This window comes from Salvelinus sp. IW2-2015, unplaced genomic scaffold (genome assembly GCF_002910315.2).
Source record: "Salvelinus sp. IW2-2015 unplaced genomic scaffold, ASM291031v2 Un_scaffold1703, whole genome shotgun sequence".
NCBI classification, from domain to species: domain Eukaryota; kingdom Metazoa; phylum Chordata; class Actinopteri; order Salmoniformes; family Salmonidae; genus Salvelinus; species Salvelinus sp. IW2-2015.
In genome coordinates this window covers 89434-104274 of record NW_019943096.1, presented here as the reverse complement: position 1 = coordinate 104274, position 14841 = coordinate 89434, and the positions used below count along the sequence as shown (strand labels likewise).

Below are 14841 nucleotides of genomic sequence, written 5' to 3'. Positions count from 1 at the left end.
CATTTGAGTCTGGAATTTTTGTGGAGTAATTATACTCTTTCTCAGTCGCTGCAATTATATCACTCTGCAGAGCACTCCCAGTTACACTAAAGCAAGGTTGACCTATATGCTAACAACATACTAACTTTAGGGAAACAAATTCCAGCCTGGCCTTCCAGCTGCTTCTCTTGGGGTTTTCCCGGATAAGCGAGGTCACAGCGGGCGTCTTAGTCTGGGTGAGKTGGGTGGTGGACAAGAATGGAGAAAATGATCCTCTTTACATTTAACTTTATTTCTCACACATTTCAACTTGTGCTATTGCACAGTTAATAAACCCCTGCCACTGGAATAGGTCATTTTAACGAATACATTGCAGAGAGATTCTGTAGAAGGAAATGTGTATCGACTGAGCAGCTCCCACAGTTTGGCTATGTACCCTTCCAGTACAATCTGTAAAAGCCACACTATGGATGTTTTTCGTCAAACAGCCAGTAAGCAGCTATGTTGTATGCTTCAAAGGAAATAAAATTGGAAGAGTGAGTGGGAGAGGAGGAAAATAAGTGGTAGGCCTTGCTCAGTTTATTGCTTATATAGCAAACAAAGAATCCTGGAAGCCTGCGCGCGATCAATCTTACTCGCCAAAAGGTCTGACAGCTCGGTGCCCTCAGAACACATTTAAGGCTTCTAACTCTCCCCCGGATCAAATGCAGCCAGGAAGCGGCGAGCAACGCTGGCCATTTAGATTATAACACGTTTCTGTTCGCTGTCACATCTTTTCTGTCGCTTAAGGGATGTTTTAAGACATTAAAAATACATGGAACATTTTGCAGAAGGGCGATAATGCGCGTAAATGGTGAGTAAGCTAAACCAACATCGCCACTGCATTTTCTTTCTGGATTTTTTTGGGGCGTATTTACAAAACGTAATTATTTTCGTTGGAGCATACATTTGGGTTTGTTGGAGGTGAGCAGAGTCTGTGGTAAAGGACGGGCCCGAGGAGGAGACGGATGGATTTTTGGAATTACGCATAGGCTTTGTGTGTGAGGCAAGGAGTGGGTGGCGGTTTCTGTGAACCATACTCAGATCTACACATTTTCTTTACAGGGGGATTCTGGGGGAATAATTAAGAACACCTTTCCCACGGATGGAAAATGACAATTCCTTGTTTCAACTCAATCCCTTATTTATGCTGCGTTAAAATCTCCTACATAATGCGGTCAAATCAATGAAGTTTGTGCTGTGAACTGTGTGTGTGTGTGTGTGTGTGTGTGTGTGTGTGTGTGTGTGTGTGTGTGTGTGTGTGTGTGTGTGTGTGTGTGTGTGTGTGTGTGTGGGTGCGCGCGAGTGGGTGCGTGTGTGTTTTGGATCCAGAGTTGCTCAGTCTATGCTGAGAGTCCATGGTTCAATTGTTCTAGGTTCCCCTGCTAACCATATGTCAGGATCAATAGAGTGCTTTCCCTGTAATACGTCATTTGACGAAATTATAAAGGAAATAAATTCGAGTACAGATTTTGTAAAACATTTAAATAATCTTGAAATGCATTTGAAGGGGATAACTATAATTTTACTACACTAATAATTGTTTCTTCGATTATCAGTTGGGAAATTCTGAATGCACAATGCATGGCATTGTATGTGGAATTGTGTTCACCATTATTGGCTTATATTGACCTACATTTCATCAATATACTCACTGAATTATATTTGAAAATAAAAACTTGAATGTAGTCAAAGTAATTAAGTTGAAAACATGTTTTATGCTATGTAAGACGGTTCTTTGTGTGAATTTAATTTGGGCCTGCCACAACAAAGGAAACTCAGTACACATTCCCAAAAGCTAGTCTTAAGAGAGACATACACAAGCTTATTATTTTCATACTTATTTTACACCATTGCACAATAATAACAGCTGAAAATATGTCGATGACTTTTTGTTGCTTGTAAACGCTTGTAATTGTTATTGTGTGCAGCGAATCCAGGCCTATTTAGCTGCATCAGATAGCCTATGACTCAAATATTTAATATGTCCTGTATTACATATCCTTTCATTTAGTCTAACTTACATGTGTAAAGAACTACAATTATGAGCTTAACAGTCCTATAGCGCCATAATCAATTTGAAATATGGGGCCAAAATGTTTTTTTTTCTTAACGGATAAATACCTATTTTATCCTAACAAATACAGCAGAAGATCCTCGTGACACTTTTATTATTATGGATGTGCTCATGCGGAGGAGGCACGGGAACAAGGCCACAGCAAAAGCTTCTGATGTGCCCACGCGCTAAAGGAGACAAAACGAGAGGCCTTTGTACAACGTTTTCGGGATTTATTGTCACTATCAAATCAACTATTATGTTATAGATTATTACAGGTAATATTGATTCTGAGATAATGTGAATTACATTTTTGTGATGAAATAGCATGCCCTCTAAAGTCCTACCAGTGTTTTTCCTCCTCACAAATAATTTATGGGATAATAAGATGTTTATTATTATTATTATTATTATGCCTATTATTATTGCTTCCTTATTGTAGTTTGTGCCATGTGTTATATGTTTAAATACCCTCAAAATCCAGGTTGAAAGATACAATGTATATTTAAATTCATTTCTTTATTTATTCGAACTGGAGCAGCATGGAATGTATGACATTGAAACAGAAACTTGGTGATATCTAGAATATTTGTTCAATAAAGAAACGTCTAATATCTGTCCGTCCTTCCAAGCGTGACTGGTTGATTTGCATTCGTAGAGAAATAAAATACCTCCTCGAAGAAGAAAAAAATAACACCAACATATCAGTGTGCTGCTGAGTGTCGTGTCTGTCTGTCTCTTTGTCGTCTGTCTGCTGTCAGGTAAGGGATAGAACTAGAGCCTAGGCCTGGTTCCAACAGCCTTCTCTCCACATACAAAGAGCACAGGGGGGTCAAATAATACTAAAGAACTCCATATAACGTCATATAAATAAATAACATTTTGAAAGTCCAACAGAACACAAGCTGGTTAGATCGTAGGCTGGAGCTTCCAGGCCACCCTTTTTTAAGGATCCTTCCACAAGTGCAACAAAATGCAAAACAATAACACAAAACAAATCTTCAACTGCGGATAAATACCAAAAAACTAACACATTCACATTAAAATAATACCATAAGATTTGTTCATATACCCTGTTTGATTTGTTTATAGAAACAAGTTAAAGATTAAATAGGTCTATGCGTATGTGCCCCCGCGCGTGTTGTCTCAGATAATAGGTCTGTGCGGAACAATAACACTATAGCAAATAGAGAGAACATTTGAAGCAAGCGTGATTACTTTCCTATGCTACTTCACACATTAAACTATATAAAAAAAGAACAAACATAACCTAGAACAAAGAGAAGGTGGAAAAAGCTACTAAAGAAGAGAAGAAACAAAGCGATGGTGGTTCGTCAGGTAAGACAATGGGGCGGAGTGATCCAGGGTGCAACCCGGCTACAGATGTGTCAGTTTGGGCGCTTCCTGAATTCTTCCCTGAGAGTAGTGCGGCGTATTAAGGTCTGTGTACGTCGGATTTGGATCGCACACTCTTTGATGGTGACTATTGCCCATAGTGATTGCTCCATTGTAGTCCATGTTTGTGGACGGCGTGTGCGAGAGATGGGTCAGGCCGAAAACGGAGGCCCTGTTGTTGGGCATCGAATCGATGTAACCTCCGCCTACATACACAGGGCTGACCTGCTGCAAGTGCGTCCCATAGCCGCCATTTCCTTGGAGAGGATGCGCGTCATATTCGGGCGTGGCCGAGCCGCCAGTCCCGGGATACCTCTTCTGAGAGGGCGGGCAGTTGTTTAGGGAGCTGTTCAAGGGAGGGGGATATGACGTAGGCATACCGTATGCATTATGAGCGGGCTTATTGTAAGACGTTGGCGACTGGGACTCATAGGGGACACTGTTAACCAGAGAATGCATAGAGTTGAGGTATCCTCCACCCCCGCCTCCGGGAGATGGACCGAGGGGGCTCCGAGGGGACTGTCCYCCGGGAGAGGGCATCATGCCRCACCCYTTCTGATCCTTTTTGTACTTCATCCTGCGGTTCTGGAACCAGATCTTAATCTGCCKCTCCGTGAGGTTGAGCAGGTTGGCCATCTCGACCCTGCGGGGTCTGCAGAGGTAACGGTTGAAGTGGAACTCCTTCTCCAGCTCCACCAGCTGTGCGCTGGTATAAGCCGTCCGGGCTCTCTTCGACGCGGCTGACCCGCCCGGGGGGCTCTTGTCTCCAGGGCAACTCTCAACTGGCGGAAGAGGAAAAGGAAGACAGTCAATCAGTAACCAACCCCAGCAGCAAGCACAAGAACAAGACACAGAGTGACAAGATACATATAGCTGATAACACACGTCTCTCCACATGAACCGACTCAAATACACATATCAATAAGAGTTCTACAAATGCAGACAAATCAGAGATGTCCGCAACTAGACTGTGGATGTTACTAGTGCAATTATATCAGACATAACATGAACTATGACTGTATACATGCTGAGGATAGCTCTCAACTGTTAGCTATACTTTACTCAAAAGCCAAATCAAAGTGATTATAATTGTGTGTGTGTGTGTTAAACTACCTCGTATTTCCCACTGTAGCTTTTTAACCCTCATAGTACACACATGTGCAATGCAAATATCTGTATTCCTCACTGCGCATGAGCTAAATCTCGCCTAGCCATCTCCTATGAGTCTCACCATGCTGAATGGCTGGGGCTCTGCCGCTGCACAGCAAGGTGTTGGTCTAGTTGCCGTTTATGGCAGGCTGCCAACACCTAATAAATGTTGCTACTAGCTACTGTACAGCCAGAAGCTGGGCGTGAGGAATGCAGCATGGCATCATGTTATGAGTTAGCTCTTCTTGATAAATGGGGAGATAATATTTTCACCATCTCTGTTTCAGAAACTAGGCTACTAATACTGCTGTTATTCGAAAAATGATATAATCGGGCTATAATCCAAATAATAATAATTATCCAAATAAAAAATGTAATATTCAAAATGATCATGTTTCATTAAGGAGCTACTGTTGAGGGATCTGTGATTAGAATTATTGCAAAAAGCAGACCCACTGGACACAGACTTATTTCAAAGTCTAGTTTTAATTTACATTTGGTGGAAAATCAACAGTGAATTAAACGTGAAATCAAAAATTATTTCATCATGTCATTGGATTTAGGTTAAAAGTTGGGTGAAAAAAATACGAAATCCTTTACATTGATGACTTTCTGCCAATCCAATCAGTTTTCCACGTTCATTCAATGTCATCACATATAATGTTTTTGTTGAAATGACGTGGAAACAACGTTAATTCAACCAGTTTTTACCCAGTGGGGTAAGCCTTAGGCTAAGGTTTGAAATAGTCCCTTTGGCATCAATTTGGCAGACATCTTGACAGACTCATGATAAATGGGATTCAGCAGACCTTTTAGATGCCTGGATGCCCTACTTATTCACTTCTGACCAAATATATTCCCAAAAGGTGGACATAAATAGGCATACTAGCCTATGGAGACAACACGATTTGGTAAGGCCATGGGAATTTAAGCATCTTTCAACTTTGGGTAAACAACTTCCTCCCCCAGGTCTCCTAGCTTTTCCTCTAATCAAAACAAGAGAACAAATTGGAACAACTGTTTTKGTATGTTTGTTTGTTGTCCTGCATGGAATGTTGTGTGATCAGGGCCAATATATTATGTTTATTCTAGCAGAAAGTTAACGATAGAGCATATGGACAACAAATGGTGGAGCTAGGCCTAAAACTATGAGGAATGGATCACAATTGAGTATTTCTAATGAACATGCATGCATCATAATAGATCATAAGGAATGCATACTAATGAAAGAACCATATTGACTTCACAAGAGTGTATGCGTAATAGGGGTATTATACGAAATAGGTCGTTTTCAATTAAACGTCACAATACGTTCGATTTTGCTTCTGGGGGGCAAGTAGACACCAGCTCCGCTAAAACCATTGACAACTACGAGCGGTTTCCAAGGGATTGTTAAATAAATGTTATAAATATTTGGTTTTAATATCATCACCTATTGAGCATAGTCATAACTACAAATTTACGATCATTCCATCAAAACATGATCAGTAAACATCAATGATAATCTAATTTCAGATATGTGAAGGTACCTATCCATTTGGCATGTAGATAGCTAAGCAAACATCATTTAGCTTGCTTCATCAGAGGTTGGGCTTTTGGAAAGAGCTTGACATCGGCAAGTCCTAGTCCTGGTAAAGTTGTCAGTCGGCTCTATGGTCACCTCCGCTATAGATGGCAAGCAAATCAAGCAATATTTGGATGTAGTCATCTAATTTATCCCGAGAAAGTTTGCTTGTTAACTAGCTAGCCATATTGACATAATATATTACCAGCTAGCTGGCTAGCCAATTTGACGTGGTCTATCAATCAATGTCATCTATATCATGTCTGTCAGCAGCAATTGTAATTAAATACTCTTAAAAACAATGTTGAAAAGGGGATCATGTTAGTTAACTTCGATAGGTAAGCCAACATTGTTTGGAGAAAAAAGTAGCCTACATTAGGTCTACTTACCACTCACTATATGTTTAGCTAACTGTACAGTTTCTACCTATAGCATGCAAAGTTAACATTATCAGCTGACAGTAGCACGGCATATGCGCCCTTCTGCTGCTTGACAGGCAGAGCCCACAAAATATGGGAAATGAACCTAAACCACTCATACTTGTCTGGTATAGTTCACTTTTATTTGATATCACTCAAATATCCAATTAATGGTGGCCAGTACTGAGATATATCGTGAGGCTTGATGTGTACTGATCATGGAAAGCATGCAGTTACATGCAGTATAACTCTGATCATTGTTTTGCATGAAGCGCATGAAGCGGCAGGTAGCCTAGTGGTAAGACATTGCGCCATTAACCGAAAGGTTGCTAGCTCGAATCCCCGAGCTGACAAGGTAAAAATCTGTCATTCTGCCACTGAACAAGGCAGTTAACCCACAGCTCCTAGGCTGACATCGTAAATAAGAATTTGTTATTAACTGACTTGCCTAGTTAAATAATTGGACCTGTTTAGGTCTGACTCTGCTCTTCAAGAGGTAATGATATTACAACCAAATATTTAACAATCGTTTAAGCGGAGCTGTGGAACTTGCCCCGACCTTTAGAACTAGATCATAAAGAATATCACGATGGAGTAGGCCCGAGCCATACATTCAGAGTTAACCACATTTTTGAACATCGTTCTAATTCTTTGACATACAGTTACATAGCATTGTTTAAATACTGTCCATGTCAAGTTCATGGGGAGATAACATGGCTGTCATAGAACGTTGAAGTGTTATCCTTATTCAACCGGGGAACAGTGGGTTAACTGCCTTGTTCAGGGGCAGAAGGACAGATTTTTACCTTGTCAGCTCGGGGATTCGATCCAGCAACTTCTCGGCTACTGGACCAACGGTCTAACCACTAGGCTACCTGCCTTAAATGCATCAGGATGCCGAATGGCCCAACTCTCTAAATACATGGCTCTGAGTGGGCTTGCATAATAGATAATAAGCCATACATCATAATGGTAAACTATAGTTTGTTCAACTGTGAGGGAAAAGTTGGAGAATATGAATGTATGCAAAATAGGGAAATAATCAAACATGTTGTACCTTGGTTGGTTCATCTGATGAAAATATATACATAATTGGTGACTTGTATGTATGTATGTAAGCTAAATGTTTCATGTATCAGTAATGGATCACAGAACCACGCATGAACAATGGGGTGTATTTTATCACGTGTCTCCTCAGAAGTGGCGTCTAGGTCATATACCTGAGCTGGAGCTACTGGTTTTAGGCTTCTGGTTCTGACGGGACTCTTTCATCCAGGGGAAGATGTGCTTCCGGGTGGTGGTCGGCGAGCTGTGCACCGAGCTCTTTGAGTTGGGTTGACAGGAGCCGTTGCTCGTGTTCTGGTTGAGAGAACCGGGGGACTGTGACTGGGGAGGGGGTGGTGGGACAGACACCGACATCTGCGGTTGATTGCTTTCAGTGAGGACGGGTGGCTGCGCTGCCTGGATGGCCGTACCCCTGTCGCAGTTCTCCGCCATCTCCCCCGGCTTCTGCAGGGCGACCAAGCCGTCTGGGGACTGCAAGGAGCAGGCTGGTCGATGGTACTCACTTTCCACATGAGAGGCCCGGGGATATTGGACCTGATTGGCATCATAACTGAAGCCATTTGCGCTTTGATACGGGTAGCCACTGTAAATTGCGGAGCTGTCGTAGAAGGTTGCCTTCTGCATCTCGCCGTTTCCCAATATTTATTTCAGAAACTGACAGGGTCTTGACACCCTTGTTGAATAACATTGGCACCCCTTGGTCACGTGACACCTCTTCGCCAATGGCCTCCTCGGGTGAACCTAGGGTTACAAGAAGCACGGTGAGGAGAAGAAATGGTGGCGATCCATCTTACTTTTCAATAAAGGGCTGACACCAGATACTATGGAGGCAAGATAGGGGCAACAGTTCTCTGGCTATTCTCGTTTACCTTCTGGTTACCAACACAGGGAACAAAGGCATGCACAAACCTCATCTGCACTTAACTGAATCAAAATAAATACGTTTATAAAAGCATACCAATTGTGCAATATTACAATTAATTGTAAACCACCAAACGAAAGGCCTGTCGTGAACTGGGCCTTTGACTTCTCTATGCTTTCTCTCCACAGAGCCGCCCAGCCTTCACCGCAGTGTGCTGTAGTTTCTACCCCAGCCCAGCCACCTTGCTAAAAGCATAAACAACCACATTCCCCAGTTTTTGCTGCATGTGTGTGTGGAACCAAGATGGATGAGGGCCAGGAAGAAACCTGTAAAACTGCATCTCCACGACCACGACGTGAACTTTTCCTCGCAGGCCTATAATAAAGGCTCCTGTCGGTGCTGTCGGCGAAGTCGCGCATCCCGGTGATGTATGCAAGGGCGGGATGGCGCACTGCAGACAGCGGCCCGGTGAACAGCTAGGCTATGGCTCGGTATTTAGGCAGACAGGGTTCCGGCATGTAGCCTAGAACTATAGGCGTACTTCTAGGCTAGGAAATAGCTATTGTGGATCTAATGAGTAGGAATGCCCAACTACTGCTAGTAGTCTACTCACTGAGGTAGGCAAACTGGGGTCATATCTAATGAGAAGTCATTGAAGAACTATCCAATTGAAGTTATATATTTATTTTGGGGGGGATATTCGAGGTGGGCAAATGGGTACAACATACACGTTTTTAAAATAAAATAGTAGAGTTTTCCTTAGAAGGATTTTAGGCTTAATTTGTGAAGCATTGTAGTCTGGATAAAATAGCAACTATAGGCAAAAGCTATGGTCACACCTGCTAATGGAAATTATGTGAATGATTAAAAATAAACGAGTTATTCGATGCAGCAGTATCAATTCACAAACTATCTAAAATGTGAAACTAGTTTCATAGCTAAAGAAATATAGGCAGGTTATTGTAGGCTATAGTGGAATCCAAAATGAAAACATTAACATCCTATTGTGTAGCCTAGTTAAGGCAGTGCAAGAGACATACCACCACGATAAAATGATGATAGCCAACAAGTGGAGGCTTGTGATAATGATTGATATTCATTGTATTTTTATTAGAAATAAACATATTACTACTCTTTTAGTACAATATAGAACTAACTTGGGCAAAAGTAATATTAGGCCTAGCGATACTATTATAAATCAATAATGTCAATATTAAACATGACCATGATCTTCATATAAGATCACCTGAGATATTATTTTATAAAAGAAAATGGATAGATAATTCGTTAACTACGGCTCGTTACAGCACAATACACACCACGACAAGCAAAATCTGTTTGAAAACCAGACCCTCTTGCCCTCAACACACCGCAGAATTAAAATGAATACCACATCCCATCACCAGATCTGCTATGAAAGCCATGCTTTGGAATACATATCAGAAAGCTTTTTGATGCATTTCCAAAATAAATAGTAGTCTGGTCGAAAAAAGAAAGACAGGGCAGAAAAGAGAAGAGAAGACAGGTTCGATCCTTCGAATACTCAGCCCCCCACTCCGCGCGAAAGAGAAATCTGGCTGCCTGTGTTGTGTGTGAACTCTTCCTGAACCGAGATGTAAGTCATACGGTGATAAATCACCGCGCGACACAAACTCTGCCTTTTACAACCGAGAGAGAGACAATTTCTGGCCTGCTTACCTTATCCTCTGACGATGAATGCAAAGCACAAGACAATATGTTCTCATTCAGCGACGAAATCGATCAAAACAGTAGTCCGGAGAAAAAGTTTAGGCAGAGCGAGCTGGGGTATAAGCAGCAGCACCAGCATGCGCCAAGCTCATACAGGACTCATCCGCCACAACAAAAAAGGGAAGGAGCGAGAGGCTCTGTGTGTACAAGAAACAAAATCCCTTTTTTCCCTGTTCGATGTTTGAAGGGTAAACCAAGATAATGAAAGCAGGCGCGAGCACTCGGGTCGTCCAGATAAGCGCTATCGGCCCTCGGGGTTGAACKTATCACATGCTAGAGCAGTGCCCATGTCTTATACCAATATTAAACCTAGCCAGGGCTATGGACTATGTGTTTGGGCACAAGTACTATGCAGACATCACCAGAACAGTGAACTCCCCCGAAACATAGCGTCACCATAGACAAGGAAGATTATGCAAATGAACTAGCGCCTTGGACACAAAAAGTCACTTAAAATCCTGTGTCCCCCCCTCCCAAAAAAATAGCATTACAAAAACCACGAAGACCCATCCCAAGTGTTTTATGGCATTTGTTGTTATTTATTCAACACAGAATCGAATAATGACTGGATGAAATGATGGGAGAGTACACAGCTTTACGCAGCACAGCTGATGGTGACAACCGCACATTACCATTACTATGAGAGGGATAAAGGGCGTCCATCCGCAGCTTAATCATTAACCAACACTTTTGCATTTTATGTAGCCTATCAAGCCTTTCATTTACGAATTGTGCTGGGATTATTACTTTTTTGTGTGTTGCAATAATCGACTAATTTCTAAATTCCTAGGATCGAATATGTATTTTTCCTGAATGGTTAGAAAATACATAAATGATGCGTTTATGAACTGGGGACGCCGCCGATCAAAGCCTTGGTTGGGGTGAACCAAGGAAAAGACCCCATCGGGCTCTGGGTTAGACAATTAAAAGAAAGTACATCTCCAAAGGGGAAAACACAGGAGGTAGACAAGAGAAACCGGGGAGAGAGAAACCGAGAGCATGGGGAATCCCTCTGCATGTGAATGGTGTCGTTTGCGGACAAAGCAAAACGATTTATGTCCTCTTGCATCTCAAGGCAGTAAACACGTCTAGAGCACTGCTTCTCTGGTCTGAGGCCGCATGGTGGATGGATAGAAGGACAGATTCAGCCACACAATAAAAAGGTAGAACATTCAGACGGCGTGGGAGGGTGAGTGGGACCAAAATTCGTGCGTGAGGATATTTTTTAGCAAACGTTGCCTTTCTTTTTTTCAAAGCAGAATAGTGACTTGGTATAATTATTTACTGCTTTGTGTTTTCTCGAAAAGCTGAGTCATGATTTTCCTTAATTTGGGCCCTAACTACGGGGTTAGATGTCATGGAGATAGTAGGAACAGAAGGCGGATTGATATTAATACAAAAAGGACGAATACAAACCACCCAAAAACTACTTTTTGGGAGTAATATTTTGCCACCTTTAAAGCAAGTGTAATCTACAGCCTACGTCAAGGCAGATGGTTTTCAGAGAGAGGGATTTTTGAAAGGAACAAGGCATCGCTGCAAGAGCTGCGATTCCCCCKTCGTTTTTATAGTGACAAATTACACTACAAAAGACATGTGGAAGAGAACGAATTATTGCTCTCAGGCGTTTCATATCACCACTATAAGCTATATAGGAAGTTTACAGGCTATGGATGTTTGTGTACAAGCCTGTGTGTGAGTGTGCTGGTGTAGGCGTCTCAGTGCTACTTATTAGAATTGAATCAGGATATGACCATCAAGCATTTCTAACAGAAATCAATAAGGACATAATATGAACTTACCGAAGGCAGGGCAGGGTCTCGTGAAGACCGTAGGATGGATGGGATTTATTTAGGTAGAATTCTGAAAGAAAATTTCAAATCAACGTTACTTTAGCCAATCTGTTTTTCCCCTAATAAACCTATAGGTCCAATATTCCACCTAAMATGTAAATGCTAAATTCATATCAATAATATGTCCATAATATATTAGTAGGCTAATATCATATTTCCAGAAGAGAGTAGGCTAGGCCTAATGAAAACTCCAAGTAGCCTAACAATAGACGAATTACTTTGAACAATAAATTAATTCAACATTAGCAGCCAAAACCAGTCAAGCAAATACACAAATTTACGATAATAGGCTATAGCCCAGTAATTTAAAGAATTTTAATGTGGCCTATCTTGCTGTGTGTCCAAATGTAAATATTGTATCATATTGTAATCCTATGTGTTCGTTGTGCAACAAAGTTAGTGAATATTCTTTAAATTAAACTTACTAACGACATTATTATACATATTTTTCTCTTATTAATCAAATTATTGCTAGTAATAAAAATAATACATTTCAAAACAGTCACATGTATATTTCAACATTAACGTTACAAAAACAAAACTATCCAGAAAACCAAAAAAGTAGCTTGGACAATCATTTTTGTAGCTTTTTTGTTTTTGTGTGTATTTTTGTCCACCATTGGAATTGGATCGAATAGTCATTAGCGCTCGCGCAATGGCTGCCCCAAGTCCCTGCGCCCATAAATCACACCCGAGCGCCGTGACCTCAGCGCGGCCGCGCGGTCCTATATGGCACTCCGTCTACCATTATCCTCGTTTCCGTGGCAGAGCCGCACAACCCCAAAGCATTTCTTCGCTTTTTATGTACCTCAACTTGATGTATCCTTTCCCGAGAAAACCCATGTTTAACACCACAAATTGATGTATTTTATAGGGAAAGGAATTACTCCTCCGAGCAGGACGTCACGACTGCTTTCACCTCAGTTTTTTTTTCTTATTTTCTAACCAGCAGAGGTTTAAATGGCTGGGTTTATTTACAAACGGCTATCTAGACCAACAGCAAATCTGATGTAGGCTATCTGTGGCTATGGCTGCATGAACTGCATACGGGTTTCTAGCTAAACACTTGAGTGTCTGTACTATTCTGAGCTAGGAATCTGATCAAAATGAAACTGAAAATCAAACATTTAAAAATCTATATTTTATTGTGATATATAACACCAATGGAGTAAGGCTAGACCATGGGATGGGGAATTGTTGTGAGGAGTTTGAAGCCAAGCTAAAATGTTCAAACAGGATAGTGAAGCAAATATAACTGAAGTTATGTTTCATGTAGCATAATTCATTTTAGTAGCCTGACACTGAAAATCGACGATATCTCCAACAACCTGAAAATCTATACTCTTTAAAAATGTTTCAGTTTTATTTTCCAGCCCGACAAAAACATGGAGTCTTTTTTGCCTACTGACCTCTGCCTCGCGCGGCAATAACTCACGACAGTAATGAACAATCGGCGGAAATACCTCAAAATAAAATCCATCATCCCCAAGCACAAGCTCTGACTCTGTCCGCGAGGAAAAACATATCCGTCCGTGACAGCAGTATAATAGCATCCACAACAAGCAAGAACCTCCCTCTCTCCCTCTCTCTCTTTCTCGTTCCCTCTTTCTTTCTCTCCTCAGCAAAAGTCTACAAAGCCCCGACTAAACTCACGGAAAGTGGGGGGATGCGCGTAATCAGCATCGTATGGCCAGACCAGGGCTCCGGTTTTCTCCCGGTGCCATAACACCGCGCCGTATTATGCGCCCTGCTCACGTGACACCACGTCAACTTAAATCCCTTTTATTTGAGCCCGTGAATCATTAATGGAGGCAGTCATTGCCCCTGAGGAGAACGGATCACTTTAGAGGGAGGAAAAAGAAGGGTACATGAGACTGCAATGTATCTGACGATGGAACAGGTCTCTCCTGATTCCGAGGCGTGTGTGTTCTGTCAGTTTTGGAGGCTCCTATATTTAGTGCCTATTAACGTAATCAGAGAGCGCTAATCCCGATGTAAAATACTGTGATGCTAGGCTAACTAGCATTGGGCCACGGGTAGAGCCAGGGATGTGTTTGGCGCTGTGGTGTGACAATTCTCACTATGTGAGATAGATAGAGGGATTTTCCTCAAGGAAGCCCCTTATGGGTGGCGGATTGCTCACTCAACACCCGAGTCACCCCTTTCTTTTTTATAGAGAGATATGGCTGGTGCTATTGTGTGCAGAGTGTGCAGAGGCACTCAATATCGCCACCACTCCACTATACATCACCCCACATCCCCGAGCTATACAACCAATCACTCACCCACTCACTCACTCACTCAGTCAATAGCCACATACTGGCGGCCGAATCGAAATCAAATATCTCATAGTTACCTGTCCGAACGCTGCGTAAAGGTGTGCGTCCCAGTAGCCGGGAGGTGTGAGTGTCAGTTAGTCAGTCAGTGCTGATCTGAGAGGGTGCATGAGTAAGCGCAATGAGCTGGTTCTTTACCCCCCTGGTCAGTGCAGCGACCCTCCATTCAACCTGCAGCTCTTACGCATTTCCTACCGCCAGTTGAGTGATGCTGGAAATTATAGGTTTGCGCAGAGGGCATACTCAAATCCCAGTATGGGGAGGGGGAAGGATCAGGTGGTAATATGGCAACTAGCCTACTCTTCTTGTTCACATGAAAACGTATGAGACGAGGGTCATCGACAATAATTATCTTTGAAATAAATGTATATTCTA

At 42.0% G+C, this 14841-nt stretch overlaps 1 protein-coding gene across 1 annotated transcript; it reads right to left on the bottom strand.

Annotated features, from left to right (window-relative positions):
* Positions 1-2578: 2578 nt before the first annotated feature.
* LOC112071728 (homeobox protein Hox-A3a-like) lies at positions 2579-8305 on the bottom strand. Its single transcript, XM_024139169.2, has 2 exons — positions 7822-8305; positions 2579-4251 (listed from the first exon to the last, which is right to left on the bottom strand). Exons 1-2 carry the CDS (start codon positions 8288-8290, stop codon positions 3452-3454), a joined length of 1269 nt encoding a protein of 422 aa, XP_023994937.1. The 5' UTR covers positions 8291-8305; the 3' UTR covers positions 2579-3451.
* Between the last annotated feature and the right edge of the window lie 6536 nt (positions 8306-14841).